This window comes from Lucilia cuprina, chromosome 5, assembly GCF_022045245.1.
Source record: "Lucilia cuprina isolate Lc7/37 chromosome 5, ASM2204524v1, whole genome shotgun sequence".
Lineage (NCBI taxonomy): Eukaryota > Metazoa > Arthropoda > Insecta > Diptera > Calliphoridae > Lucilia > Lucilia cuprina.
In genome coordinates this window covers 36,573,069-36,600,811 of record NC_060953.1, presented here as the reverse complement: position 1 = coordinate 36,600,811, position 27,743 = coordinate 36,573,069, and the positions used below count along the sequence as shown (strand labels likewise).

Below are 27,743 nucleotides of genomic sequence, written 5' to 3'. Positions count from 1 at the left end.
AGTCTATAGTCTAGTCTATAGTCTAGTCTATAGTCTAGTCTATAGTCTAGTCTATAGTCTAGTCTATAGTCTAGTCTATAGTCTAGTCTATAGTCTAGTCTGTAGTTAAGGAGCGCACAACAGGCCCGATAGAGGCCTGTAATTCTTTGGATTTGATGTGTATACATCCCCCTTTCAAATTAACTAACTAACTAGTCTAGTCTATAATCTAGTATATATTCTAGTCTACTCTACATTCTAGTCTACAATCTAGCCAATAGAATAGTCTATAATAATATTCTTTCATAAGATCTTCAAAAACTCATATACTGAAACTTAATTCAAAATGCTTAGATATTCATCAGTATTTTAAAATTATTTTCAAATTGTTCATGTACGAAATTTAAAAAAAATGTTTAAGATTCTACTAATACAAAAATGATTAATTTAAATTTCACTTTTTGCTTTTTTTTCTTAAGAAAATGCGAATATTGAATCAAACTCCAAAAAATGCAAAAAACAGAAATGTAAATATTTGTTTTGATTTCAAAAATCTAAACAAAATAAGACACAAAACTATAGATTAATACATACAAAAATGTCAGTATATTTAAATAAAAAAACACAGAAATGTGTGAAATATTTTACACAACAATAAGTAACAGAAAACAAAAATCCCTTGAATACAAACGTACTTCCCATTTCGTAAACCTTGAGTAGAAGAAGAAAAAAACTTTCACTTAAACTTCAGAAAAATATACAAAAAATAGTGTTGTTTAAACAATAAACAAAACAAATAAAAAAACACTATCTACTCGTCTCACAACATCTTAAAAATACAACAACAACAAAAACGTAATCATAAAAAAACAGAAAATTGCTTGAAAGCGCTTATTTAACATAATGAATGGCAAACAATAGAAACCAAAAATATGCTGCTTGCTGTTGCCATTGCCGCTTGTTTGTCTCAATTGGCTTCTCTCTAGCAAGTATTAACTTTAAAAGATTTTGTTTCAAAGTAAAAATAATAAATAAAATAGAAAGAAACTTTATTGAAAATACCAACAACAAGGGAGATTTAATATCACCCAAGTACTTACTCATACATACATACTTCTTTCTATCTCCATAGATTGTCGATTATTTCATAAAACTATTTTCAAATCTTTCGATTTGTTAATATAAAAAATAAATAAAAAATCACAAAAATTTCAGTTAAACAATTCTTTGGTCTACAAAAATTTATTACGTAAAGGTCGCTGGTATAAAAATGCTATTTTTGTTTCTAGTAAATATGCTGAAATTAAGCAAAAATGCAAACATTAAACCAGCAGAAATTTGAAACGCTTTAAAGTGAAATTATGTTTTATTTTTGTTGCATTGAAAGTTTTTTTTAATGGTGACGGTTTTTTCATTTTGTTGCTATTTTTTCTTTAATTCAAATACAATGTATTTTATTTGTCTTAACTGACCTTTCACATTTTATGGAAATTACTTTTTTTTCAAAACACATGCCATTGACTTTTGTTTGTAGTGGCCGGTCAAGTTTTGTATTCGTATTGATTGCCATCGAAAAATTTTTAAGATACAATCGATTTTATAAGTTTTTGTTTAAGTTTGTTTAACTAACGAATTTTGAATATTGACATTTTTAAACAAATCTTGTAGGCAGTTGAATTTCAATAGTTTTCTATAACATTTAACGAAGTGGATAAAATTTCATAAAAGAAAAATGAATAAGAAATAAAAATATCCTAAAATCTCAAATTTCCCTTAAAGGGAAATTTTTAAAAATAAGGTAAACTTATAAACATATTTTAAATATTTTCTTTAATTAAATTGAAACAAAAGTTTAGCAAAATTAATTTCTTAAAATCTTATTCTCCTAAAGGGAAATTTTTAAAAATGGGGAAATTTTTTAAATTAGTGTAAAATTTCTTTTATTAATGAAATTTAAGTAAAATTATAGAAAAATTAATAAAATTTTCTCAAAAACTAAAATTTCCCTTAAAGGGTAATTTTTAAAAAAGAAGGGAAATCTCTAAATTTGTGTAAAATTTATCTTATTTATTAAATTTAAACAAAACTATGAAAAAATTAATAAAATTTTCTCAAAAACTAAAATTTCCCTTAAGGGAAATTTTCGAAAAACAAGGGAAATTTCTAAATTGTTGTTAAATTTATCTTATTAATGAAATTTAAACAAAATTATGGAAAAATTAATAAAATTTTCTTAAAAACTAAAATTTCCCTTAAAGGGAATTTTTTGAAAAAGAAGGGAAATTTTTTAGATGGTGTAAAATCTATATTATTAGAAAAATTAAACAAAACTATGAAAAAATTAATAAAATTTTCTCAAAAACTAAAATTTCCCTTAAGGGAAATTTTCGAAACAGAAGGGAAATTTCTAAATTGTTCTTAAATTTATGTTATTAAATAAATTTAAACAAAGTTATGGAAAAATTAATAAAATTTTTTTTCAAAACTAAAATTTCCCTTAAAGGGAATTTTTTGAAAAAGAAGGGAAATATCCAAATTGTGCAAAATTTATGTTGTTAATTAAATTTAAACAAAATTATGAAAAAATTAAATAAATTTTCTCAAAAACTAAAATTTCACTAATAGGGAAATTTTTGAAAAAGGAGGGAAATTTCCTATTTTTTGTAAAATTTGGCTTATTAATTAAATTTTAACAAAATTATGTAAACACTAAAAAATCTAAAAAAACTAAAATTTCCCTAAAAAGGAAATTTTTGGAAAATTTTTGTAAAACTAGTTTAAAAGAAAATTATTTTTCAAAAACTTAAATTCCCTTAAAGGAATTTTTTAAAAAAAATGAGGGAAATTTTTAAAATGATATAAATTTTTAATTAATTATAAATTAATTACAATATAAAATTTTTTATTGTCATTCAATAAACAATTTCCGTTAAAGGGAAATTCTCTAATACAAGGGAAATTTTCGAAATTTCGTATTTGAAATTAAAGTTATTATTTAATCTCAATTTTTGTTTAAATCTAAAAATTAATTATTTAAACTTAAATTAATGACAAACTTTCGACCTAAATTATTGCATAACATTAAACAAGTTCGTTTCCTAAGTCTTTTGATTTTTCATGAATATTAATTTATACATATTAAAGACTTAATGTTAATAAACTTCATTTACATAAATATTTAAATAAAATTCCACAAAAACAAACAAAATACAAATTACTATATATATCTAAGAAATTGTTACATAAGAAAGTAAAAACTGTATGCAAAATAACTGTGACTTCCTTTCACACTATAAACTCCATGAAATGCTAAATAATTCCCATGAATTTCATAATAAATAAACCAACAACAACTACGACAACTAGAAAACAGCAAAAAAAAATTTAAAAAAAAATACAAAAACACTTACCTTTTCAACCTAAATACAGCAAGAACTATATTTACTATGAGTAAAAATTAAATGAATGAAATAAATAAAAACCAGACATAATATGACTAACGTGTCATGTTTAACATTAAATTGTTGTTGTTGTTGTTTTTGTTTTTGTAGTGGCAGTAGCAAACTTTAGAAGTTGTTAACAAGGCCACTGTATAAAATAAAAGCCAACAACAAAGTTAGTTCTATCCCAGCAGCCACAACAAATTGTCTGGCGATGTTCTTTCAAAGAAATTGTCTTTTAAACTCAGACAAACACAGATACTCACAACAACAACAACAAAATAACTAAGTATAAACACGTGAGCTGATTAGAAGCAGGAACAACAAAAAGAACGTTAAAGTAAATAAAGAATAAATGGATTAGCTAGCTGTAGCAGCAGCAACAGCAGCAGACGTAGTAGTGCTGTTATTAATTTGTTGCTGTTGTTTTTATTGCTGCTGCATTATTGTTCTTTGGGTTAATAGCACACTTGTCTTGTCCAATAACTTTAGCACATGGTAAAAGATGTTTTATGCCTGTATTAAAAAAAGTCTACAGTCAATGTTGTCTCTCCATAAAAAAATGTCTAAAATCATAATAAACTATAATGTTTAAGAGAATTGTTTGCTAGTTTTAAATTTATGAAATAAGAGAGTCAATGAGTGTGTGTTAAAGTTAGAGAGTGTTAAGATAAGATGTTGTGATGATTTATTTGTAATCGAGTTGCCAGTTAATAGGGACATTTTTTAGTTGAAAATGGGAATTTTTTTATGCTGTGTTCAGGAACAGTTCAGGAATATAATAATAGATTTTTGTTACAATTCACGTTCATTCTCTCACGCTGGAAAAACATTTATTATTTTGTAATCAATTTGCAGCAGTTTTGGATAAACACCAAACATCAACTATTTTAAATGCACAATTCTCGGAACATTTGTGATTACAAAATTTTGCTTAAGTATAACAAAAGTGTATAGACTTTTTGTCAGTATTTACACGATACAAAATATCTTCAACTAACTACCTTTCACATTTATTATTCATTGAATCAGCTATGCAATAACACCGCAATGAAGATCAGAATAATAGGTCGGATTTGGTAATAGAAACCACTTTAAACACTTAAATCTTTATCATTCGAGATACCTTGTCAAAAAAATCAAATCTCTTTAATTTTAATATATTCAGTTAAATTCGATGATCGAAGAAATATATCATTACTAATTAATTTAAGCGAATTTATTAAAATCAACTTATATAAATGCTTAATATTGTGAAAATGTATTGAGGGAAAGATTACTTAGTTAGTTTCAAATACCAAGCACTTGAAAGTAGTTATAGATTTCGAAGAAAATCTGAAGCGATTGTAGAACCCACTCGAAAGAATAGGGGATATTCCATAAACAAATTCCAGTTTTTTTATAAAATCGCATAAGAGGATACGATTTTACAATTATTCATTATTTACACTTCCATTTAACATTCAAAGGCCAATTATGAACTAAATTATTTGATTCGCCATTCAAAATTTCAGCTACGAATTACACAAGCTACGAATTACGAATGAATTAGTGTCATCTCTATTTTTATCGAATATTTGTCATAATCAGCTGTTTGTTTTCATTGGTTGATGACAAATATAAAGTAAAATTACAAAAAAACAACATGGAAATGAACTGTCAAAACGAATCACTTTAGTCTTTCAGAGGCGGAATTGAGTAATTCAACTGCTCGTGTGTAATTGGTATTAGTATTATAAATATCATTCCTAATGTCATTATAAATTCATTTGTTCAATATATATAAAAGCTTAATGCTCTGAAAAAGGGAATGATTACTTTGTCACACTTGATTAGCTTCTTCTGTTAAACGAGAGACCTAATTTAAAACAAAGCGGCTTTATGTTTCAAAAATAAGATATTTATCTTTTGGCTTGACCAATTTATCAGCTATATAAATATCATGACCGATATGTCCATATTTAGGATATCCTAGAGCGTATCATTCAAATCATTCGCCCTTTCTTTAACTCTATAACGAGCACCAGGGGTTACTTTTTCATTATTTATGTAAAAACTAAATTATAGGTCTCTTTCTCCCTTTAGATTAGATAATGGTCTATCATTCGACATAACTTGTTACATACATATCCTGTTATGTTCAAACATTACCTGTTAACTAGATAATGTTCGCCTTCGAAATGTCTTTCAATCACAATGTAATTTGCAATATTCTGGCTCTCATTTCAATGTTGGTTTCTTTGTTATGAATCAGTAGGAGAGATCTCTCAAAAATGATGAACAACTTAAATGATTTTGAAACATCTCACAACAAAATTCAGATCAAATATAATATTTATAATACTTTTAACTACTCTTTATACAAGCCGCGGATCCAGGTCGAACTTTTGAGGAGGGTGGAAAATTTTATATTCTTTTTGTTTTTTTTTCTCATTTTGTATGAAAAATTTTCGGTTACGAGGGTTAATTCCCCTTTCCCCCATAGATCCTCGCCTGCTTTATACAATTGTTTATAATTTAAAAACAAATCAAAAAAACTTTTTGGAGATTTTGCTTATATAATAAGTCTTTGAAAATAACTAACAATCTGGCATCATTCGCCTCATTAATACTATGATTTTATGAGTGTTTGTATGTATATTTAGAAAACTGTCAAGTTAACAGCTTTCTTTTAGCCACAGCTAATAAACCAAGCAACTAACAACATTCACTTGTAACCAAGACTTGTTCGAAGCATCTACTTTAAGTTAAAAATAACGCAGAAAACTTAAAAAAAAACACATCAAAAGAAAAACGAAAGATACATTTAAAATTATAAAAAAAGAAAAGAAAAACAACAGTAACAACAATAATAATAAAAAAAAGAAAAACAACTTTATAGAGTGAAACTTTTTTCTCAGTTGATTTGTTTTCAAAAAAAAAAAATAAAAAATAAAAATTATTATAGAAATTAATAAATTTAAGTAATGGCTCACATTAAATATTATAAAAAAAGGTTAAACTTTAAAATTTAGAAATAAATGTGAAATAAATTATAGATTAACAAATGTTTTTGTTTTCTCTTTTCTCATTACAGTTAAAAAAATTGTGTGTGCATTTTATTTATGTTCATCCAAAACTTCGGACGTTACGGTATAAATTAAGGATCTTTAAAACTCTCTCCTACTATCTACTTTTTTCACAAACACCCCCCTCTCAAAACTACAACACACATACACACACACAATGGGACGACAATATAGGCATAGATCAAATTGGCTGGCGTTATTTTGTTTAGTGTTAACCCTAAAAGTGAGTATTTTACAAAAAAAATCTTATTCAAATTATTTAAAAAGTGAAATTTATTTATAATTTAAAATTTATTTTATGTAAACAAACAAAAGTAACTGTTTTTAAACATTTTTTATTTTTATATTTTTTTTTTTTTTTTTGATTTTTATTACTAACCCATTTCATTTGTTTGAAGTAAAACAAATATTAAACAAAAATCTAACATTTATTTAAATGCAAATTTATTGAATGTTTTTCTTTAACAATACGGTTTATAAGAGAAAGAGTTTAAAGCAGATGGAGAAAAAAAAAACATGAACTATAGTAATTCAAATAAATTCCCCCATTCATTGATGTATTTGAATTCATACATACACAGATTATATACATATCTATTGGATGTGCTTTACATACATACATTATTATATTTATATAGATTTGTTTACATATTTATACACTAAGAAAAATTTTGATAAAAATTTTGCAGTTTGTATTTAAATTTAAGTTTACAACAATCAGGGTTGGAAAACTCAGTACTTTAGTACTTTTTGCATCATTATTCCCAGTATGTCTCATAGAGTAGTCATCAAAATAATACGAATACTAGTCAATAGACTAGCATATAGACAAGTCTGCTAGACCGGAAGAGATGAGTTCAATTCTTACCTGAAGTACTGGTTAAGCAGCGCACGCCAGGCCCGGTAGAGATCTAGCTGTATTTCTACATCCTCCTTTTAAACTATCTAACTAATACCAAATTCACACCATTCCCAATAACATATTTCGTCCTCTGAACGACAAATGTCAATTCCTCCGTTTTTACCAGACATTCGTAAGTCGTTTTGACAGTTCAACGTCATGTTGTTTCTTTTCTCATTCATTATTTTGTAATTTTTTGGAATAATACGTTTGTGACATTATTTTAACAAATTAAGTTTAATATTTTCGATTTATTTGCATTTTTTTAATTTTACGTTTAGTTTATCTCCAACTAATAAAAGCAAACAGCTGATTATGATAAATACCCGATAAAAATTAGAGATGACACTCATTCATGCAGCTTTTATTATTCGCAACTGATATTTTGTATGGCCAATCTACATGATTCAGTTTGTTTCGAATGACGAGAGAGAGCGTGAATGATAAATAATTGTATCGTCTGAACTGGGTATAACATATAAACTTTTCCATAGTCTTATCTATTCAATTGCCAATACTCTAGTTCAAGACCTAGTCAATAGACTAGTTTATAGCCTAGTTCGTTAAGAACTCAATTGAATAGACCCAATACCAGTGAGACTAGTCGTCCAGAAACTTGCTCATAGATTTTACTACATTGAGTAGTAAAGACCATATACTAGACTAGTCCATTAACTAGCCTACAACCAAGTCTATAGTTTTGTCTAATCAGAAGTCAAAACTGAAGTTCATAGACTAGTTAATAGAAGAGTTAATAAACTAGTCCATAGATGTTATAGACCAATCCACTAACAGATTAACAGACCTGTCATTAATCAATATTCTACTTAATTGTGCAATCAAATACTGGTAAAGGCGAAGTCTTTGTTGCCCCATCATCTGGTGACCAAATTCAGTAGTTCTGTTATCGGTTCTAATCTTTTGACTATTTTCCATTTATTATTCTCTTTCATTCTAAATTAAAACTTTAAAATGCTCTCGGCAAAGCCGATGATCGAATAAGCTGTCTTTTTTCAATAGATTTAATGATTTTATTTAATGGAAAATACTCGAATTGCAATTTAACTAATTGATATTTAACATATATAAAAGCTTAATGTTGTAAAAAGCTAGAGAAAGTTCTAAGTTAGTTTTCATACAAAAATAAAGTTGATAGCATTTTTTGATGAAAACCTTTCAGATTCTCTAATAATGGTATGCAAAGATGTAGGATTTATATTTTTCATAATAAAATGGAGTAGAGCTCAATTTTTCTAAAAAGAATTCATAAAATGTTCGAATTGTTCTTCCTAACGGAATTTATCTACTCCCTTTAATGATTTTTTCTTGACCAACTCATCAGCCATACATCTGTTATATATCTTAAAACATTTCATTATAATGTTAAATCATAATGTGGAAGCAACCATTTTCGACACACTTTTTGAAAAACACTGAAAAAACAATACTTTTTCCATTCTCGGCAAACCTTTCTTCAAGTGTAATTAACATTTTTATAGACTCGTCTAATAAAACGGCACAATATTCTTTTTAAAAGTAGACGCGCACAAAAATAGTTAGAATAAGAAATTAAAATACATTTAAAGAAACATACATAAACAAACAAATAAAAATCGTTTCTAAATCAAAAATATACTATTTCTAATGATAATCGGTGAAAAAGTAATGATAAACATGAGATGAAATTGCAAAGATGAGAAAAATGACTGAAAAAAAGAAGAAAAACAGACTGTTCGACATTCAGCATTGACCGTTACGCATGCATTTGTAACTTCCAACGTATATTCCAGCACATGTAGTCTAAACGTTGGCATTTACAACCGTTTCAAAGCTGTAGTTGAAATCACAAAAAAAAAACAATAATGCAGTGAGTATGTTGTTGGTCTAGGCTAGCAGCTATGGAAAACTTAAGGTAGTTGGAAAATAAGTATATATTGAACACTATATGATTTTTTCGATTCACAGTTGACTGCATAATTAATTATTTTTAGAAAATCTGTTTTTTTATAATAAGTATTAATAAGGTGGCCTCCGGTAGGTTAGTGGTTAGTGTTCGGGCACAACAGGCCCGATAGAGGACTAGGTGTATTTTTCGGATTTGATGCATATACATATGTAAATATGTACATCCTCCTTTCAGACTAACTAAAAAGGTTTTAGTTTTTTAAGAATTTCAGGAAGTCTTGGTTTTATTCCTGTAAACCGACTCTGGAAACTCTTCAAAGGAATGTTCGATTAGTTCTCAAGAAAAATTCAGAAATTGCACATATTTATAAAAGGAATTATTAAATAGAATGAATATTTTCTGTTAGGAATTTAACAAGAAAAGTTCTTTCACAATAGTTTCCGTTTTATTAGTATTTTTTTGAATAATTTTGCAAATGAGAATAACTGAACAAAGCTAGTCTATAATCCTAAGCTCTTGTTTGTTTTTTTGAACCTTATGTAGTTCCAAATTACAAGCATTTGAAACTATAGTTTCCTTTATACAAGCCCATTTATGTGTGTGATGTTCATACCAACTTCGTTTTCAACGTTTAAGCTGGAGGTCCATACTAAATATAAATTGTAAAAATCAGCTGACATATTCCTGCGCCGCTTATGACGCTTATAAAAGTAGATCTACTTTAAGCATTATATGCGTAAGGATATCCTACGCTTTTGTTTCTGTAATTTGTAGCACACAACAAAATCAATTCTTCGTTTTTTAACAGCTACGTCGAATACGAAGAAACGTAGGTGGTGTCAAATCAGCTGACATTTTCTTGAGACGTTTGTGACGCTAATTTAAGTAGAAAGTATATCTACTTTAAGCATTTTACGCTTTCCTACTTGTAACTTGCTGCATACATATACATTGATACTGCTTTTTTGATAAGGTGCGTAGAATGCGAGAAAAGATAAAACTCTTGGTGTGGACTTTCAACTTTAATGCACTTTTAAGCTCAGTCAACGAACTTTGTGATTTCGGTTCAAATGGAGCTTTTGTGGTTCAAGAATCATCAAATAATACTACAGAGAGGCTTGTTCTCTACATAGCCCCTAGATCTATTTCTAAGAATGACAAATAAGAAAAAACTGAATCCAAAACCGAAAAAACTGGATCCAAAACCATTCCATATAATGAGTGTCAACTTTAAAACTCTTTAATAGTTAGTTAGTTAGTTAGTTAGTTAGTTAGTTAGTTAGTTAGTTAGTTAGTTAGTTAGTTAGTTAGTTAGTTAGTTAGTTAGTTAGTTAGTTAGTTAGTTAGTTAGTTAGTTAGTTAGTAAGTTAGTTAGTTAGTTAGGTAGTTAGTTAGTTAATTAGTTAGGTAGTTAGTTAGTTAGTTAGTTAGTTAGTTAGTTAGTTAATTAGTTAATTAGTTAATTAGTTAGGTAGTTAGTTAGTTAGTTAGGTAGTTAGGTAGTTAGTCAGTTAATTAGTTAGTTAGTTAGTTAGTTAGTTAGTTAGTTAGTTAGTTAGTTAGTTAGTTAATTAATTAGTTAGTTAGTTAGTTAGTTAGTTAGTTAGTTAGTTAGTTAGTTAGTTAGTTAGTTAGTTAGTTAGTTAGTTAGTTAGTTAGTTAATTAGTTAGTTAGTTAGTTAGTTAGTTAGTGTTAGTTAGTTAGTTAGTGTTAGTTAGTTTGAAAGGAGATGTATCAAATCAAAGAAGTACACCTAGACCTCTATCGGGCCTGTTGTGCGCTCCTTAACCAGTACTTCAAGAGGGAATCGAACTAATCCACTAATCTACCGGTGGCCACAAACTCTTTAATAAGGTAACAATTTTTAATACAAATCATAGAAGAAATACTCATATAATTTTTCCTAATTAAGAAGCAATATTTTCTTAATAGTTTTTAATATCAAGTAAGTTGTCCTATGAGTCAAAAGTAAAATATTCATATTTCCTTTAAAAATATTAAATATCGTGTTTTCTTGCAGTATTCACATTATTTTAAGCAAACAGTTTTTTTCTAAATTTACTACAAATCCATCAGAAAATAGTGAAAACTAAGACATCAAACTTAAACTGAAAAAAACACCTACTTTACTAATAATACTGCAAAGCAAATGAAGACAAATTTTCCATTTTTTTCCAAAATTATTGAACCAAATTCTGTAATTAGTTGTTTATTATAACGATCACATGTTGGTAACAAGTATAGTTTTTAAACAAATTATAGTTGAAGTATTAATAAAAGCTATAACTAGCAGCAATTATTAATGAAAATTTTGCTAAAATTTTACAAATAAAAAACAGCTTGAGAAGGTGTTTATGTTATTGTTGCAGTTGTTTTAATTCAAGTATGAATTATAGCTCGTTGCAGCTATAGATGGTTTTCATTTTGTTTGTTATACATAAACTACATACAAGATGCGAATATGCATTTCTTTATAAAATTATTTTATTTGTAGTATTTTTTTTTTTGTTCATTAATCTTAATTTTTTTCATACATTTGGCATGCTCTAACAAACAACTCTCTTATAAATGTTGTTTGTGTTTTTATTTGTTGCTATTTTTTGGGTTTTTTTTCTGTGTTTCTGTTTTTGTTTTGTAAATTATTATTGTTATTATTATTGTTGTTTAATACTCGTATGAATTTAGCGAAAATGCAGTTATGCTCTGATTTGTACCAGTTTTAACTTTCTTTCATTCACTTTATAATAAATATACATCTCAATTTTTGTTTTCTACTTTAATCTTATGTTTATTTATTTCTTTACGCAGTTTTTCTTCTATCTATCTATGCACATACTACATACATAGGATTAAATTATGTTATTAAGTATTTTGATAAAACAAAAAATGCAATATTGTGTTTAAAGTATTGTAGAATTTAACACAAGAATTGCCACATAAAATTTAATTGAAAATGAAATTTTTAAAACAATTCTCCTTTTCTGTAATAAAACAAATTGGATGAAATAATTTTCTAAAAAGAACCCAATTTCTTAAGTATGTATTCACCTCTTTTCACGTTTTCGCAATGATCGAAAATAAACCTATTTAAACAAAAACTGAATCGTGAGATTTTAATAGAGTCTAGTGTAGAGACTAGCATCGAGTCTAGTCTATATTCAAGTCTATAGTCTAGTCTATAGTCTAGTCTATAGTCAAGTCTATAGTCTAGTCTATAGTCTAGTCTATAGTCTAGTCTATAGTCTAGTCTATAGTCTAGTCTATAGTCTAGTCTATAGTCTAGTCTATAGTATAGTCTATAGTCTAGTCTATAGTATAGTCTATAGTCTAGTCTATAGTCTAGTCTATAGTCTAGTCTATAGTCTAGTCTATAGTCTAGTCTATAGCCTAGTCTATAGTCTAGTCGATAGTCTAGTCTATATTCTAGTCTATAATCTAATTTACAGTCTAGTCTATAGTTTAGCCAGTAGTAAGTTCAATAATTTAGTCAATGGTCTAGTCTATAATCCAGAGAAAAAGTCTTGTCTATAGGCTTGCGTAAAGTGTAATATATACTCTAGTAAGCAGTCTAGTTTACAGTCTAAAGACTTATATATCCATAGTCGAAAATCAAGTTCTCAAAAATAGTTGAATAGAATCGCGATAAAAATCCCAAACTCAAAATGCCTGTTAACTATATCTCATTATTTTCTTATTTGAAACAAATTTTACAAATGAGTTTTGTATGAAATCAACACAAAATGTTGTAATGAAAATAATCAAACCCATAAATACCTAAACAATTAGTTGCAATAGTAGACTATGTATAGATAATAGATAATGACTTTTGAGCTTTTTAACTACAACAACAAGATACTAAACATAACCTTTTTTAAAACTTAAAAACACACATTTTAATAAAATGAAATTTTATAAAAAAAACATGTTTTATGTTTACTTGTAAATTGCACAATGGCTCGTATGACCTCATCATCGTTTACACATGTTACACACTCATTCATAATAATATTTATAAAATTTCAAAGATCTGTAAAGAAAATATCACTATAACAACAAAGTCTTTTAATGTTTTTTTAACACAATTATTTTATAAAAAAAAATTGGTTTAAATAGAAAAATCATTATGACGGTTATTACATAATGACCCAACCAAGCATTAATACAGATTAACAAAGGCACGCTGTCAGATGCACCGATTTACCACATATTTATGTGTGTGTGTGTACATATTTGTTTATGTATACATCCGTATTCAAAATTATTTTTTACATGTGATTTTGAAAATTTCGACATTTTTTTACACAAAATTGATGTTTGTTTTGTTCGCGTTTGTTTTATGAGTAAATGCTTTATTTTAATACATTGTTTATAACTTTGTAGGAAACCTTAATAAATATTAAAATTGTTTTAAAATTTTATTAAATTACTTAATTTGTTTATTGTTATTTCATAATGAAATGTTACGCTAGTTTAACTTGAATAAAAATCAAAACTTGTAAAAAGTTTTTCAAAATAAAATCACTTAAATTGTTAATTATATGTTTTAACATAAAACGATGTTAAAACTTTTAACTAATTTCTAACATGGGCCTTTCCGGATTCTCTCTAACCTATTGGATTTACAAATTTTCTACATCTTCATATTATTTTTCCAGAAATTTCAACAAAAACACATACATAGACCCAGATTAGATATATTCTAAACAAATTGTATGAAATGTAATTAATATTAAATATTCTCCTTTCTTACAGAATGCCTACTGCGAAGGACCACATGTGGACTCAGCATCTCTGCCTTTGGAACACAGATCGGTATATGGACCACCTGCGCCATCGCCAGTATATGGCTCACCACAGACAGCGTTAGCGGCAGGACCTAGCAACGATATCTCAGATGAAGCCTGGCCTTTGGCGTCGACGAACGATAGTCCCCAGATCAAACACTTGCAAGTGCAGTGCGAGAAGACCCACATGCGTGTGAATATTGAATTTGATCGTCCCTTCTATGGTATGATCTTCTCGAAGGGCTTCTACAGTGATCCTCATTGTGTGCACTTGAAACCCGGTACCGGTCACTTAAGTGCTACTTTCGAAATATTCCTTAACAGTTGTGGCATGACTAGTTCGGCGAATCATAATGCTGCTGGTTATGGTGCTCCCACACCATCGGGTAGTTATGTCGAGAATACCATTATTATACAATACGATCCTTATGTTCAGGAAGTTTGGGATCAAGCTCGTAAATTGCGTTGTACTTGGTATGATTTCTATGAAAAGGCTGTGACTTTCCGTCCCTTCCAAGTCGATATGTTGCATGCAGTAACGGCCAATTTCTTGGGTGATAATCTCCAATGCTGGATGCAAATTCAAGTTGGTAAAGGTCCTTGGGCTTCTGAGGTTTCAGGTATTGTTAAGATTGGTCAAACCATGACAATGGTCTTGGCTATTAAGGATGATGAGAACAAATTCGATATGTTAGTGCGCAACTGTGTGGCTCATGATGGCAAACGTGCTCCAATACAATTAGTGGATCAGAATGGTTGCGTAGTTAGACCAAAGATTATGAGTAAATTCCAAAAGATTAAGAACTTTGGACCTTCTGCTTCTGTGGTTAGCTTTGCCTACTTCCAGGCCTTTAAGTTCCCCGATTCCATGAATGTTCACTTCCAATGTGTAATCCAAGTATGTCGCTACAATTGTCCAGAACCTAAGTGCGGTCCCAGTCTAGGTGGTGCTGACTATGGTGTTCCTCAAATCGGCGGCAATGCCTTGTCTTCGGAATATGGTCCTCCCGAGGCTTATGAACGTGGAGATTTCGGTTTAGGTGGCATACCACCAGCAGCATACCCCGATCCCAGACATCCAGCGGCTGACACCACCGGTGCCTACTCTGAAAATCAACCTGATGTTGTTCCCTCACCACAGGCCCAAACTGCTGGCGCTGAATCTGGTCCTTCCAGCTCTCAGTCGCCCGCCCAAAATATCAATGAATTGCACATGCCACCACCTCCACTACCCGGTCAACCTGGTCAATACAACACAGTTAAACGTAAAGATGACATGGAAGGTGGAAACTTAGTTTCTTTAGGTGGTCGTCCTCGTTCCGTAGAGGGTCTTGATGATTTGCGTGGTGTGCGCAGACGTCGTGATACCATCGATATTATGGTTAAGCCTCGTATCTATAAACGTGATGCCCAAGAAATGACCGATGTCAATACGAGTCGCATAATTCAAGTCGTAGCTCCCGGTGATGTTAACTTTGCTCTTAACAGCAATGCAAACAATGAAACCGTGGTCATACAGTCGGCTCGCAATGCTGATCCCGAAACGATTTGTATGTCTGTGCCCAGTTTCGTAGGTGGTCTTGTTATGCTTTTACTTGTTTTGGCTGTTGCCTCCCTAGTCGCCGCTTTCTTATTCGTACGCGTACGGCATTTCGATCGTAAAGGAGCTCCCATGGGTTATCATAACTAATAGATGTCATAGTTAGTTGTGTTAACGCCTCAAACTCCTTTTCACATCTCAAGCCTCACTTCACCAATAAACAGTATCGATACCAATAACGAAAACGAAACAAAAGACGTTTTCTACGTTGCACATTTTTCCAAATCTGTGTTTTTTTCCTCATACGTTTAACATTAATTTATTTATTTATTAGCATCCACCACCTTCCACCTTCCGCCTTTACGTTGTTATACATTTCATTTCCGTTTAACAATATATTTATATCCATTTTACCTCTAATTAATAAAACAACTTAAGTAGAATCCTTTTTGTCAACTTTAAATTTATGTTAAAGGATTTCTTTGCTTATTTATGTATGTGTGTAATTTATTTATTATTTAATTATTTATTATTTTTTGTATTATTTATTTCCGTTCTGATTTTTTTTATTTATTTAAGTAAGTTTCGAAAAATTTAACGAATAAAACAAGTAAAAAACGAAATTATTTAAAAATATATTAAAAAAGAAGTGTTTTAATTGAAAATTTCGAAGTAAAGTAGGTTTGAATATCAAATGTCGAAAAATTGAATCTCTAGCTAAACATAACAAATCTAATACTCAACATAACAATTTGAAAATAGCAAAACAATATTGTAAAGATCTAAGGAAATAAAGATAAATTCGATAAAATTTGTTTACAAAAGTTTTCTTGAATAATTCAGAATGATTCAAAAGTGTATTCATCTCTTCAATTTATACATTTATTCAATCAACATTTGATTTTGTATTAAAAGCACAGAATTGTAAATAAGTAGGGTGTTCCGGTGCACATATTTTTTGTAGAAATAACTTCCAAAATATATTAAATGGTAAAAAAAGTAAAATAGTAATACTTAGAAAGGTGGCCCAGTCATTGAATGAATTTTACTCAAAATAAAACTTTTATTTTGGGCAAATTGAAGAAGACATGGTATCTAAAACACCTTTGGGATGTAAACCACTAGGCATACACCGCGGTTATAAGACCTATTTTGACCTACGGGGCTCTTGTTTGATGGAGACTCACCTCTCTTTCTAAACAAGGTACAAAGGTTAATATTTCAGCAAAATTTGCCTTATGACTTAGGGCGGGTTTCTTAAAACTCAGTTAAACTAGGCTTAACTTGCTGTTAGATTAAACTCGGAACAAATTTTGGCGGACTTTAACCGATGATTGTGTTTTTCAGTTATGGATCTAGGATCAGTATTGCCTACTTTTCAGTCAAAAACATAAACAATTAACAGCTGTTTTTTAGGTTTAATTGGCCAATTACACTCAGTTAAACTTAGATAATAAGTAACTTTACTGATTACTAAAATACACAAAACATATATTAAACCAGGAAAAATCAGCCCTTATTAAATAATCGAACATATTTAAGCATACTCGTATTGGTCACGGCAACACCCATAAAAATAGGAAATCCAAACATGTGGCATAAAACGGACTACATAGTTAGGTACTAAACTTGAATAGGTCATTTAAGACTATAATACCGCCATGATTGGGCCAAGCACACTGCCCTGTACATTCCTGTAATAAGGGATAATGTGATCTCAATTTACATTGATGATTTAAAGATAAAAAAGCGGCGGTCTCGAAAAACTTCTACTGTCTCTTCGATTATCTGACACCTGTACGGTCATTCATGCAGAGATACATGTCATCGTTATAGCCGCGAGAAGAATCCGGAGACTTAATCTTAAAAATTGGACTAAACATACATAATTAAACTGACTTTCATCAATCAAGGATCTTATCTCCAACGACATTTGCACGACAATTACATCTTTGCATGCGACCCGATGGACTTTCGAGATTCTGTTTAATAAAGAAGAATAAACATAAAAAGACGACAGAAGAATAAGAATGAGACAGATGAGAAGACTGAAAATTTCGTCCAAAATGACTATAGAAAGTGGGCATGAAAGGTAAATATCTGGTATCCTGAATAATCAAGATATTCCCCATGATAAAATCTGGTACATCTCCCAGTTCATAGTGGAATCTTTTTTAGCAAACAATTTTAGTCTTAAAATCTCTATTTAAAAACCGTTTCCAGTCCTCCTCGTCTTTACACAATCTGCAAATTCTGCGGTAATCGGTTATTACCTCAAATAAAGTCCTTTTTTTCCTCCTGTTCTGTAATAATAGTCCTATGATTGCTTTTCGATTTAACTTCGGCCATAGTAACTATGAAAATCTACTCCAGCCTACTGTTTCAGGATCGACTGTTGAAATTTATAGGAGATTTGTTTATAGTTATAATGCGGAGGCTCTTGAGCTAGACTCAACCGAGGGGCCTCAATGTTAACCGGGTAAAAGCGGAAATCTGTCTTTTCACAAGAAAGACAAAAATTTCTACGTAACTGAACCTTTCTTCCAGGGCAAAAAGATACAAAGTTAAGTACTTAGGTATAATCCTCGACCAGAAATTAAAATGGAGACTCCACATAGAGGATAGAATCAACAAGGCACATCGGCGATGGAATGAAATGGGGTCTTAGTCCTACTATGACAAATTGACTTAATAAAACTGTAATTAGACCAATTCTAGTTTATGCTCCAATAATATAGTGCACTGTCATACATGTTGCTTTGGTATAAGTGGTGCATTGTGTACTACTTCAACAAATTCTCTGGAAACGTTGCTAGATGTTCCAACCATGAAAACATATTTAAGATATGAGGCGGCGCTTACAGCCGAACGGCTCTTTACTTTAGTCGAACTGGCCAAAAGCGGTTATAGGACACGTCATCAATGTATATTGGACACATTGGAAAGTTATACACAATCATCGGACGTACTATACCAGACACAGAATATGTCAAAAACTTTGAAACGCTGATCCCAAATAGAATGTCTTGGTCAAGCGGAACATAAGAGCAACTACCAGTAGGAATCCGTTGTTACACGGATGGCTCTAAATTGGGGGCAAAGTGGGGCTGGGGTTCTAGCTGAAGCTGAATTAGAAATATGGGTGAGAAAATCGAAGATCCGTGGGTGAAACCACAAAGATCCTATGGGATGACCCTGATGAGAGCAAGATGAAAATCTCCTCAAAATGAGCAAGTCTAAAGTTAGTATGATGGTACGTATTCTGTGTGAATACACAGGATTACGAGCACATTTATGCAAAATTGGACGTGCGGATTCAGACGAATGTAGAGCATGTGGAGAGGACAGTGAAATTCTGGAGCACTATATTTACCTAAACTATAGCCAGTATATTTAAGTATTTAATTGTTGTGCCATTTATAAGTAAATAATTAAGTGGTCGCAATGTTTTGAAACCAAATTTGTCAATTTTACAAAATTTGTAGTTTTTTTGCTCTTCGGTTATGCAAAATGTATAAATGAGAAAAAGTAGACATTGTAATTACGCTCTGGAAGGTATCACTGTGGGAGAAGCTTAAACATTGAAAAAACAAACTTAAAAGTTTTGAAAAAGGGCTTTTTCGTGAACCACACTAATCGAAATTCTTTTAAATTTTACATGTTAAAATCATAAAGCCGCGATAAAATATTAGCATACAAAGATGTTAGAGTGAATACAAAAAAATATTCATTATAATTTTCGCATTATAAACAAATTGTAAATTCTGAATTTTATCAGTAATCAATCTTTATATAAGAAGAATTAGTTTGCATCAAAAAAATGTAATCAAAGCCTTTCGTCTACTGAATACACGGGGTTTCTTTCACAACAAGAATCGATGAAGCACACCTAAGCCGCTTATTTAAATCGGGGATATTATAAAGATGCTAATACGAACATCGATAAGCCGTTCGAAAATAACTGCGTTTTTGCATTAAAAAAGTGTAAAAAAGTTTATTCATGTAAATAGATATATACATTCTTTACAAAATTTAATTAATTCATTTAAATTTAAAAATAATAAATGCAGTTAATTGTAGATAAGCTGGGATATGTAAATGCAAAAGAAATTTCATCAAAATTTCTTATTCACTGAAAACGCGGTGTTTCTTGTGTTACAAGACAATTCGACGAAGCACACCTAAACCGCTTATTAAAATTGGTAACACTTAACATTAATCGGAAGCTGACAATGATATCAAAATCGATAAACCGTTAGAAAAAAGTACGCTTTGACATTAAATGCATTGACACAAGTTCGGTCATGTGAAATTTTTTTCCAAACTTTATATACATAGATTTTCAATAACAAGCAGTTATTGGCTAATCACAAAAATATTTGCATAAAAGTTTCTCGTGTGCAGAAAACGCAGTGTTTTTAAATTCATAAAAACTTGTGATGTACACCCTTCCCGCTAATTAAAATTAATAAAATGATATCTTTTAGGTTGTTAAGTATTAATGAGGTCTGTAGCAAAATCTATGAGCCGTTTGAAAAATACAACCATTTTGCATTTAACATCACACAATTGGATACTCCCCCGAGGCATATCAGGAAGGATCTTCGTATCTACGAAGAACACATATGCAGATATGTGCAAGATCCACTGGATCAGTCCTCGTATTCGGCAGCTTTGAACAACATTCATAGAGACGCAATAAATTCCGCGGTCGCAGGATACCGCATGAATGTCGTACTTGGAGGTCGCCCACCGCCCATAGCAGATACGGAAGGAAACCTGCCGCGGAAAACAGGAGTAGTTCTGGCACAATTAAGATCGGGATGGAGCAACAGACTCAATGCCTACTGCTCTCGTATAGACCGTGCCGTCCCCAACGAATGTCCTGCATGTGGTCTGGGTCCTCATGATACCCACCACATATTAAACAGCTCAGCCAACCCTAATTCGCTCTCTCCAATGGATTTATGGACGCATCCAGTTGAAGTAGCCCAATTTTTAGGCCTGGACATTGATGGGAGCTACATCCCAACTAGACTATTGTATAGTTTAGCTGTTACAACAACACGGATATTTAAAATATTTGGGTTAAATTAGATAATTGTACTTCTAAGATGTTAGACAATGTCCACTCAAAATATCGTTGATGTGCTATTAACAAAATTCATAATTTTTTTGAACTCAAAATCTAAATTAAAAAGATAGTTTTCCATATTTATATTGAGCAATAAATAATTTGAGTGAAACCTTCCATTGGGGTAGCGAAGCACACTGGGTATTAGCTAGTATTTAATAAATTGTGTTCTCAGTAATTATTATAAACTTGTTCAGAACAGAAAATATAAATAGTAATTATAACTAAAACTGTTATTATAACTTTTATAACAATAAATGTAAATTATTATTTTAAATATTTAAATTATTACAAAACTAAACTAAATTTCATTAACTGAGTACGCATATAAATTATAAAATTATGAAACTGTTGATTATTCGGAAAAAATTCACCTTAGGCCGGGTTTCTTACTCTTCAGTTAAACTAGGCTTAACTTACTATTAGATTAAACTCGAAACAAATTTAGGCGGACTTTAACCGATGATTGTGTTTTACAGTTTTAGATTTAAGTTCAGTTAACTTTGTTTCACTCAAAAACATAAACAATGAACAGCTGTTTTTTTTTTGCAAACAATACTTTTGCAGTCGTAATTCAGGTCTGAGTTGGGGAACAACTCTCGCGTCAGTCGTAATTCAGGTCTGAGTTGGGGAACAACTCTCGCGTCATCGCGATTATTTCTTAAACGCGTTCAGGCTTGTGTTTGTTGCCTGGCTTTCGACAGTTTTGCGTCTCGCTCGCACTGGTGTAATGTATTACTTCATATAACTGTTCAAAGTTATATGTTGTCTACATTAACCTCGTGCTTTCGTATTACCTCAAGTGAGGTTATGTTTTATTGGTGGAGACCATAGAATACTCAAACGTTTTTAACTGGTGGAGACCATAAAATACTCACGATATAACCTGGTGGAGACCATAAAATACTCACGATATAACCTGGTGGAGACCATTTAAACTCAAATATATACTGGTGGAGACCATTAATACTTTTGATGAAATCAAGTCCGGATGCTCCAACTTCCTATATGAAGATATAGGTCGGTTGGTGGGGTTTTCTCTGGACAAACGTGTGATAACCTGGCAATATGAGTGCTTGATGCACCGCCATCCTAATCAAAACCCAAAAAAAAAAAAAAAACTCTCGCGTCATCGCAATTATTTCTTAATCGCGTTCAGGCTTGTGTTTGTTGCCTGGCTTTCGACAGTTTTGCGTCTCGCTCGCACTGGTGTAATGTATTACTTCATATAACTGTTCAAAGTTATATGTTGTCTACATTAACCTCGTGCTTTCGTTTTACCTCAAGAGAGGTTATGTTTTATTGGTGGAGACCATAAAATACTCAAACGTTTATACCCTGGTGGAGACCATTAAAACTCAACTGTTTAAACCCTGGTGGAGACCATTAAACCTCAACTGTTTATACCCTGGTGGAGACCATTAAAACTCTTGAAACTTACTGGTGGAGTACCATTCACAACTCAAATTTAACTTAAGTGTTTAAAGGTTTCCAGCTTCTTATATGAAGATATAGGTCGACTTGGAGGATTTCCTTTAAACCAACGTGGGATACCCTGGCATTTTGCTTATGAGCTCGGCCAACAATTCAAATAATCCAAAAAAAAAAACAATACTTTTGTAAAATGGAAAATTTTGGAAAAATGTTAAATAAACATTTAAAACAATAATAAATAAAACAAAACAAATCACAAAATTGCTATTTACTTAAAATATTAAGTTTTTGTTCTTCCGAAATCATTGTTTTATTGTTTTTGTTAATTATGTTTTCTCACTTTCTTTAATTGGTCATTTACACTCAGTTAAACTAAGATAATAAGTAACTGATAACTGAAAAACACAAAACATATATTAAACCCGGTTTAACCAAAGAATGAAGATTATCTTTATCTGAAAAACCCGCCCTTTAAGTTAAGCTAAGATAATAAGTAACGTTGCTGATTACTGAAAAACACAAAACATTTATTAAACTTGGTTTAAACAAAGAATATAGATTATCTTTATCTGAAAAACCCGCCCTTAGTGATAAATTGGTTTTTAAAAGAATTTCAATATATGCAATTTTTCTATTTCAAATTAGCAAAATCGGTTTATTAGCAATGAAGATATATAACGTTTCGTCTCCATAATTAGTTTTTTTTTCAGAAACTGTTTTGAGACACTTTCTCCAGATCGGATCATTATAGAAACTAAAATTTTAACTTTTATAAATATTTAACTTGTTAATACAAAACTAGCGTAAAATTCCAATTATGCACACTAAAGCTGTGTATGCTATGTATTTAACTTGTTAATTACAACATTTTAAAAATATTCATATTGAAATACAAATAATCTTAAATGGCCAACCTAATACTCGTCTAATACAACGTCTAGTGTGTACGTGTACAATAAGCATTTTTAAATTGATAAGACAAGTAAGTAGTAATAGTATCCACAATGATTTTGTGAAAAAGTTATTATCATTAAACAATTTGGCCAATTTACTGATAAGATTCTAACTATGAAATTACTAAATAAAAACAAAATATTGCAACAGAAGTAATAAAATCTGCACAATCATAAATTTACGACAACATTAATTACTAGTTAAAAAATACATTTATTTTTCGTTTTGTACAAATTTAAACTAAACAAAATATTATTATTAATAGATTAACAAAAAAATGCCCTAATAAATTTCAATTTTTAACTATACAATTAAAACAAAAGAAAATGAACTGCACCTTAGTTAATATTTTTTTTAAAATGTCTACATTTTAAATCCCAGAGAGTTGTTTAGTTGAAACTTTCTCTTTGTTTATTGTTCTTCTAAAGCGTGCGGTTATTGTTCAAATGTTACGCACTACGTGCATCATTAATAGTAGCAGGAACATGCACCTCTAGACCATCCAAATCTTTACTCAAGTTAATTTGACAACCTAAACGGGAGGTGTCCGTTAATTCGTAGGCTAAATCCAACATGTCCAATTCTTCATCGCTGGGTTTATCAGGCAGTTTATTGTAATCTTCAGGTTTGAATATCAAATGGCAAGTGGAACACGTTAGTGTTCCTTCGCAAGCACCAAAACCATCTAAATCAATGTTGTTATTGACTATAACATCTAGCAAAGAATCTCCCTCTTTGCCCTTGGTTTTAATCTTTTCACCATTGGCTTTGACAAATGTTACATTGATACTGATGGCAAAACGAGAGAAGAATAAATTTTAATATTTTATTCAAACACAAGTAATCATATTAAAATAACTTACTCTTGTTTCAGGGTCATGCCCACTGTAAAATTACGCACACTTTGTTTTTGTAGTTGTTGCCATCCTTCCGGTCTAGACAAGGCCGTTGCCACAGATCGTCGTACAAGAAAATTTGTACATTTTAAAGTCGTTTTAAAAGCCATTATTATTTATTTAATTAAAATATCTATTGTTCGTTTTCTCGTTTAATCGTAATAGACGAAAGGGCTATTATCTAATAATGTACACAACTTTCTATCACACAATTGACTATCAACTACCTTAATATTATTGTAGTGGCATCCAGAAAAATTGAATAAATGAAATACTTAAATATTAACATATTAAAAAGGGAGAGAGAGTGAGAGCAAACACTCTTGTATATATCTCTCACGTGTCAACAGAAGTGTAGTAACGTGGAAAGTGTAAACAGAAATGACGTAACGTAAGTAATATTTTACAAACAGGGTGTTTCGAATATATACATGAATGGAATCGATTACATTTATCGTTTTTATATCAATCAATAAGGGCATTCTTTTGTTATTCTTAAAATATTCTATGGTGTTTTTAAAAATTTAACCGACATGGTTCACAATATTATCTAGATCCATACAAGTGTTATTTATTTAACAATTGAAAAAAATGTTTCATGAGAACATAAAATCATATTTGATCCCATTAGGAAATGAAACATATGTCAGATGTAAACGCAGAAATATGCACTAATTTTCCGCCTTGAACAGTTCACAGTAATTTATATTTCCCGTATGTAATCCAGCTCCATGTATTTGTGTATAACCATCCTGTAATCAATTTTTTCTATAATATCTACATCCATTTCCATCGGATGAATGTCCATCAATGTTTATAAAGTATGGGTAAACGTAGTGCTCATGACCCCATTTACAACCACGCAAGGTATGCGCCAAAATCGCAATAGTATTATAATAAATATGTAGAAGTGAGAGTTAGTTGCATTTCTGGTCATTAATGCCCACTAGCTATCATCTAAACGTTGGGTATCACGACAGTTTGGTTTTGAATTCCGCAACAATATATGTAGATATATAGATAATTAATTTCTCTCGATTTATTTTGAGCTTTCTCAGATGGGATTTCATATAACGGGTTCGAGATAAATTCAGGGGTAGGCCCCGTTGTTCCCCAAATATTTTTCATTTTCGTAAACGACCTAATTTATCAAACTTCCAATCATATCTACTCGTTCGCCTATGACAGCCATTCTTATTCGTTCAACTATAGGCCAAACCCTTTGGAGTAACGTTCTTGAGCAGCGTCAAGCAAGACTGTATGTTGCCTCATGGCTCACAAGCACTGTTAGATGATAATGTTCCATCCATATCTATAAGTGCTGATTATATTAACGAATCAGAAACTTTTGATAAGAATGATAGTATCGGTTTTTAAAACGGTGTATACCAAACTTCACTTCACTTGTTCTCTTTATTATTTATATCACTTATATCTAATCGAATTGTTCATATACAGACCGGAGCTTTAATTTTTTTTAGTTTGTTGATGGTATATTAAACACTCAAAATGCTAGGTTATCTCACGTTGATTTGAAAAGAGCTCTCCAATCGACCTACAGCTTTATGTAGGAAAGTTAGAACCCCGAACAATTAATTAATCAAAAGTATTATTTTGTCTCCATCAATTTGCTTAAACATAACCTCAAACGAGGTATGTAAGTAAAACGAAAGCACGCAATTAATGTAAACAACGCATAACTTGGAAACAGTTATACGAATTAATACACTCAATTGGTGCGAGTGAGACGCAATTCTATCGAAAGCTTCGCAACAAACACAAGCCAGATCGCCCTTAAGAAGTAATGGCGATAACGCGAGAGCAAAGGATATACAGAGACGCTACGAGCAAAAAACTGTTTTTAATTTTTTCAACACAAGTTTCACACAATTTTTTTAGTTGTAGTTTACATATATCTCTTCATGCACAAGTTTCACAAATGCTACACAGCTCAGACCTGAATTACGACTGACTTGACCGGTTCGAATTTTATTTAAATATTCACTTGATTATTATCCAAAAATAACGATTACTTTTATTAAAAATATCATCCCTAAATAATCGATAACATAACGTAGAGTTTGAATGCACGCAGCACATCACAATAAACATATGTTATTGTTTATTTACTATTTATTCGTAAACACATTGTTTTTAATCATGGAAAGAATTTGGAACGATTTTAATTTAAAAAAGCCACCATTTGTAACATTACCAGGAAAACACAGTCGTTTTAGTAAGCTATTTTTAATTATAAATTAGCTTTTTTAATTAATATGTTTTTTTTGCAGTAATAAAACTACATGCAGCTATAGAAAACTACTACAGTAGTCACGCTCAATATGATGCGGAATTTAGCGAGACAGCAGCTTTGCTATCCAGACTAATGGCCAGGCGTAAAAACTCATTTAATAAAATGAAAGGCTTTAAAGATATTTGCAAATTGAATGCCGCCTTGTGTCGTCTATTGCGCATAGATTTCAAACGTGATTTAGACAGTTTTAGAAACACACTACCTGATGTGGACTATGAGGAAGGCACTTCCATACAATTACCCACCAGAGATAGTTATAACTTTTTACTAATAAGACTAATAGCAATCTATGAGTTACATCGACGTATAGTTGAGTGTTGTGAATCAGCAGCTGACTATGTTACCTGTCAAATACGTTCGAATTTCTTTTTCGAAATAAACACTTTGCTGTTGGCGGTTTTAGCAAAAATTCATAATTTAAGCATAAAATTATTAAATTTTGCTGTTAGTTTGTATAACAATACATTGCACTATAGGGAGAAACTACCATTCAATGTTAAGTCGAAATTTTTAAAAGATATACAATTTGAATTCCCCATCAAATTGGAGGAAATCGAAATAGGTCCTTTAGACACCAATCAAACATCGCTAGCTGATAAAGAGCTGCCACTTAAAAATTTAATACAACAAGAGGAAAAATTGGCAGTTGTTAAAGCTCAAAAACTTAAAAAGACTGATGTGGGCCAACAAGTTCAACGTGTAACGAAATTGGAGCAGCAAAAACAATTTAATATCGAACAATTGAGTTCAGTAGAAGAAATAAAACGATTTATAGCGAAGGAAAGCAAATCGAGAAGTATAAATTTGTCGACTGCTATTACAACAAAAGTTCTTAGCCACGAATGGGCCGGTGCCACAAAGTTATTTGAACGTAAAGTACAAAGCGGCGAAGCAAAGAAGGCTGTTAGTATATTTCGAAAATTTTTAAGTTTAAAAATTGTTTAATCTTTATAAAATAAAGTTTTAACTTAAAAGTTTTAAGCATATTTTCAATTAAAAAAAACATATGGAAGCATGTTGTTGTAGTAATAGAGAGTAGATGTGTGTAGGATAGCCAGTCACACATGTATATCTGATGGGAAGTTAAATGTATGTGGTGATTAGGCAGACGTCATGATGTCATATCATCGTTATTTTGACACATACGATTGCGATTCCGAATGCATTAAGAATCGTTTGTTGATCAGGCAGATGTCATGATGTCATATCTTCGTTATATTGACACATTCGATTGCGATTTCGAATGCATTATGAGTCGTTTGTAAATCATTGGTTATCGCTGAGAAATAAGATCCTCACTGGGGCGTCATGTGTCAAGACGGGGACTGCAGGTGACTTTGTGTTTAGTACTGTGGAGACAATTCGATCTTTGCTTGGGATATAGACCGTGGT

At 30.6% G+C, this 27,743-nt stretch overlaps 3 protein-coding genes across 4 annotated transcripts in view; 2 read left to right on the top strand and 1 right to left on the bottom strand.

The window, feature by feature from the left end:
• The window catches only part of LOC111686584 (cuticlin-4), a 29,610-nt gene extending 13,408 nt beyond the window's left edge, over window positions 1–16,202 (top strand). The window contains exons 1-3 of one of the 2 annotated variants that reach the window (XM_046951697.1): window positions 6,257–6,414; window positions 6,496–6,710; window positions 14,048–16,202. In XM_046951697.1, coding sequence (XP_046807653.1) covers window positions 6,645–6,710; window positions 14,048–15,769 — 1,788 coding nt within the window. In that variant the 5' untranslated portion in view covers window positions 6,257–6,414; window positions 6,496–6,644 and the 3' untranslated portion in view covers window positions 15,770–16,202. Of the gene's footprint in view, window positions 1–6,256; window positions 6,415–6,495; window positions 6,711–14,047 lie in introns of those variants that run through there. The other variant, XM_046951695.1, reaches the window with a different exon arrangement.
• A 7,080-nt stretch (window positions 16,203–23,282) lies between these two features.
• LOC111686587 (adrenodoxin-like protein 2, mitochondrial) lies at window positions 23,283–24,329 on the bottom strand. Its single transcript, XM_023448957.2, has 2 exons — window positions 24,005–24,329; window positions 23,283–23,930 (listed from the first exon to the last, which is right to left on the bottom strand). Exons 1-2 carry the CDS (start codon window positions 24,145–24,147, stop codon window positions 23,591–23,593), a joined length of 483 nt encoding a protein of 160 aa, XP_023304725.2. The 5' UTR covers window positions 24,148–24,329; the 3' UTR covers window positions 23,283–23,590.
• Window positions 24,330–26,148: 1,819 nt separating this feature from the next.
• LOC111686589 lies at window positions 26,149–27,328 on the top strand. Its single transcript, XM_023448959.2, has 2 exons — window positions 26,149–26,273; window positions 26,329–27,328. Exons 1-2 carry the CDS (start codon window positions 26,150–26,152, stop codon window positions 27,294–27,296), a joined length of 1,092 nt encoding a protein of 363 aa, XP_023304727.2. The 5' UTR covers window position 26,149; the 3' UTR covers window positions 27,297–27,328.
• Window positions 27,329–27,743: the final 415 nt, after the last annotated feature.